The 3,447-nt window shown below is 42.5% G+C and overlaps 2 protein-coding genes across 2 annotated transcripts in view; both read left to right on the top strand.

The window, feature by feature from the left end:
- Window positions 447–1,578, top strand: LOC104766905 (CCG-binding protein 1-like). The gene is made up of 3 exons (XM_010490881.1): window positions 447–809; window positions 889–962; window positions 1,059–1,578. The coding sequence occupies exons 1-3, from the start codon at window positions 587–589 to the stop codon at window positions 1,386–1,388; spliced, it is 627 nt and encodes a 208-aa protein (XP_010489183.1). The 5' UTR covers window positions 447–586; the 3' UTR covers window positions 1,389–1,578.
- Window positions 1,671–3,447, top strand: part of LOC104766907 (pollen-specific leucine-rich repeat extensin-like protein 3) — a 2,892-nt gene continuing 1,115 nt past the window's right edge. Inside the window, exon 1 of the mRNA XM_019240578.1 lies at window positions 1,671–3,425. Coding sequence (XP_019096123.1) covers window positions 1,730–3,425 — 1,696 coding nt within the window. The 5' untranslated portion in view covers window positions 1,671–1,729. The remainder of the gene's footprint in view (window positions 3,426–3,447) is intronic.

Here is a 3,447-nt window from a genome sequence, read left to right as displayed (position 1 = left end):
CAAAATATTTTAAATAAACCAAATATCTGGAAATTTTTAGATATATTTATTAAATTATAATCAAATTTTATTTAAATAGTATTTTCTAAAATATATATTACACTGTTTCGGATACCCAGAACCGAACTGAAAATAACTGAAACCGAAACAAACCCGAACTGAAATAGTAAATTAACCGAATAGATCCTAAATTCCTATATCTATAATAACTGGAACCGAATGAATATATCAAGAACAGAACCAAACATCCGAACTCCCAGGACTAACTCTAACTGATAGGAACAAACTTATTTTTTTCCTTGCCAACGTGGTACACCCATGAAAGATATTTACAACCTTATCTGAATAACGAATACACACACAAACTTATATCAACGGCGCTAATACTATGGGGCCATATTGAAATCATCACCTGAAATAATTCACTTTTTATCATCATATTCATATCCATCACTATCAATCAATAAATATCTCAATCCTTATCCACTTAACTCTTTGTCCTTCAGCTTCGTAGTTATTATTTAACTCAGCTTTTTTTCTGATTAAGTTTGATAAATATCTTCACTTCTTCGTAGAGGAACTAGAGATGATGATAAAGTCTGTGACTCTTCGTTCGTTTCATCTCCCTATTGAGTTCAACGACACCACCAAGTTCGTCTCACCGTCTTGTTTTCCGGCGAGATCCTTCCCGGTAGTCCGTTGTTCAAACACCAGAGACGTCCCTAAGCTTGAACTCTTCAGCCGTGGAAAATTCGACAGGGTTCTTCAAGATCCGCCGCTGATTGAAAAAGCCGAAACCGAACTCTCAGGTAACAACAACTACACATCAATGAATCGAATCGATATTATTAGAATGATCTCGTTGATGATATTTGTGAATGTTCTTAGATTACTGTTCGACGCTTGAAGGTGATGACTCTTACAGTTGCTGGAGAGCTTACTTTGAACTCAAAGAACTCGAAGTAAGGAGGATTTGAGATTCTTTTGTAATTTGAGAATTCTCCAGTTTTTGGTTTTACTTGAGAGGACTTAGTTTTTTGATTTATGTGATTTTGCAGAGAGAGAAGCCAAAGGTTGAAGTTGAGAATCTAATCTTGCAAACAGGCGGTGTGAAATCTTTAATCGGGTGTTTACATGGAGTTGCTTCAATGGAGAAAGATAACAAAACCAAGAATGGTTTACAAGATGTAGCAGAGGACTCAGATAGGGAGAAAGGAATGAGACTACTACATGTTCATCATATTCCTGATGGTTTACCAAAATCTGAGAAAGAATTGGAGGAAGAAGAGAAATCGAAGATGCCGGATTCTGCTTTCACTAGATTGCTTAGAGCTAAAGGAACTATCCCTGCTTGGTTCTCTCACGCTCCTGACCACGAAACCGACTGAAGGAAGGGGTTTAGAAAGTTCACACTTCTATGTAAATATAGTTGTTGGTTTTGCTTTAGATCATATCAATCTGATCATATCGCCATAGAAATGTGGTTGTTATTGCTTGATGTTCGTTTTGTTTTGATCCCGTGTGCCTATTATAGTACTACGCGGTTTTGGTTGTCAAAGAGATTTCTATTCTTGATTATGTTTGTTCTCCGGATGTGAAGCAAAATCCTTGAAAGGCAAAAACAAGATTGGTCTAAATATAGGCAAAACAAATTGTTTGGTGATGCAAAAATGAAAATCGTTTGGCATTATTAATAATAACCCTTTGGTGTTTTTCATCGGAACTTTCTATGCCCCATATCTATAAGCAGCCTTGGGTATTTTCCAAGGTTTTGTTCTTCAAAGCCATGACTAAACCTACATTTTCTTTACCGCCCTTTGGCTGCTTCCTTTTATTCTTTTCTATCTTCTTCTTCTTCTCCTCTGTTGTTTTAGCACTCACCGATGCAGAAGCTTCATTTATTGCACAACGACAGCTCTTGACGTTACCTGAAAATGGCGAACTTCCTGATGATATTGAGTATGAGGTTGATCTTAAGGTGACGTTTGCCAACCATAGGCTTAAAAGAGCCTATATCGCTCTCCAAGCCTGGAAAAAGGCCGTGTATTCAGACCCGTTTAACACCACAGGAAACTGGCATGGACCTCACGTGTGTGGGTACACGGGCGTGTTCTGTGCCCCTGCTCTTGATGATCCTAACGTCGCGGTTGTGGCGGGGGTTGATTTGAATGGAGCGGATATCGCAGGGCATTTACCGGCTGAGCTTGGTTTGATGACCGACGTGGCGATGTTCCATTTGAATTCGAACCGGTTCTGTGGTATCATACCCAAGAGTTTCGAGAAGTTGAGGCTAATGCACGAGTTCGATGTCAGCAACAACCGGTTTGTTGGACCTTTCCCTTCTGTTGTCCTCTCATGGCCGGCCGTTAAGTTCATCGACGTCAGATACAATGATTTCGAAGGTCAAGTCCCTCCTGAGCTTTTCAAGAAGGATCTCGATGCAATTTTCTTGAACAACAACAGATTCACATCTACCATTCCTGATTCCCTTGGAGAATCAACAGCCTCCGTCGTGACCTTTGCACACAACAAATTCAGCGGTTGTATCCCTAAAACCATTGGAAACATGAAGAACCTAAACGAGATTATCTTTAAGGACAACAATCTCGGCGGTTGTTTCCCATCAGAGATTGGGAAGCTAGCTAATTTGAACGTGTTTGATGCTAGCATGAACTCCTTCACCGGTGTTCTACCACCCAGCTTTGTAGGGCTTACGGGTGTCGAAGAGTTTGATATCTCTGTGAATAAACTCACAGGGTTTGTACCGGAGAATGTCTGCAAGTTGCCTAAACTGGTTAACTTGACTTACGCCTACAATTACTTAAACGGACAAGGCGATTCGTGTGTTCCAGGTAGTCGCACGGAGGTCGCATTGGATGATACACGTAACTGCTTGCCAGATAGGCCTAAGCAACGATCAGCCAAGGAGTGTGCGGTGGTGATTAGCCGTCCAGTCGATTGTAGTAAGGACAAGTGCGCAGGTGGTTCTAGCCACGTTGCGCCGTCAAAGTCCCCATCACCTGTGCCAACTAGGCCGGTTCATAAACCACAAACACCAAAAGGGTCACCACAACCAAATGACCCATATAATCAGTCCCCAGTGAAGTTCCGGCGTAGCCCGCCTCCACCAGAGCAACCACATAACCCGGTGGTTCACTCTCCACCGCCTACACCCCCAGTCCATTCACCATCACCACCGGTACATTCTCCTCCACCACCTGTCCATAAACCACAACCACCAAAAGAGTCACCACAACCAAATGGCCCATATGATCAGTCTCCTGTGAAGTTCCGGCGCAGCCCTCCTCCGCCTCAAGTTCAGTCTCCACCACCACCACCGCCGGTATATTCCCCACTGCCTCCACCACCGGTTTATTCTCCACCGCCACCACCACCAGTCCATTCACCACCACCACCAGTACACTCTCCTCCACCGCCAGTCCATTC

The sequence above is a fragment of the Camelina sativa genome, chromosome 19 (assembly GCF_000633955.1).
Source record: "Camelina sativa cultivar DH55 chromosome 19, Cs, whole genome shotgun sequence".
NCBI lineage: Eukaryota > Viridiplantae > Streptophyta > Magnoliopsida > Brassicales > Brassicaceae > Camelina > Camelina sativa.
Note: the sequence above shows the minus strand (reverse complement) of the source record. Positions and strands in the feature narration are given on the sequence as shown.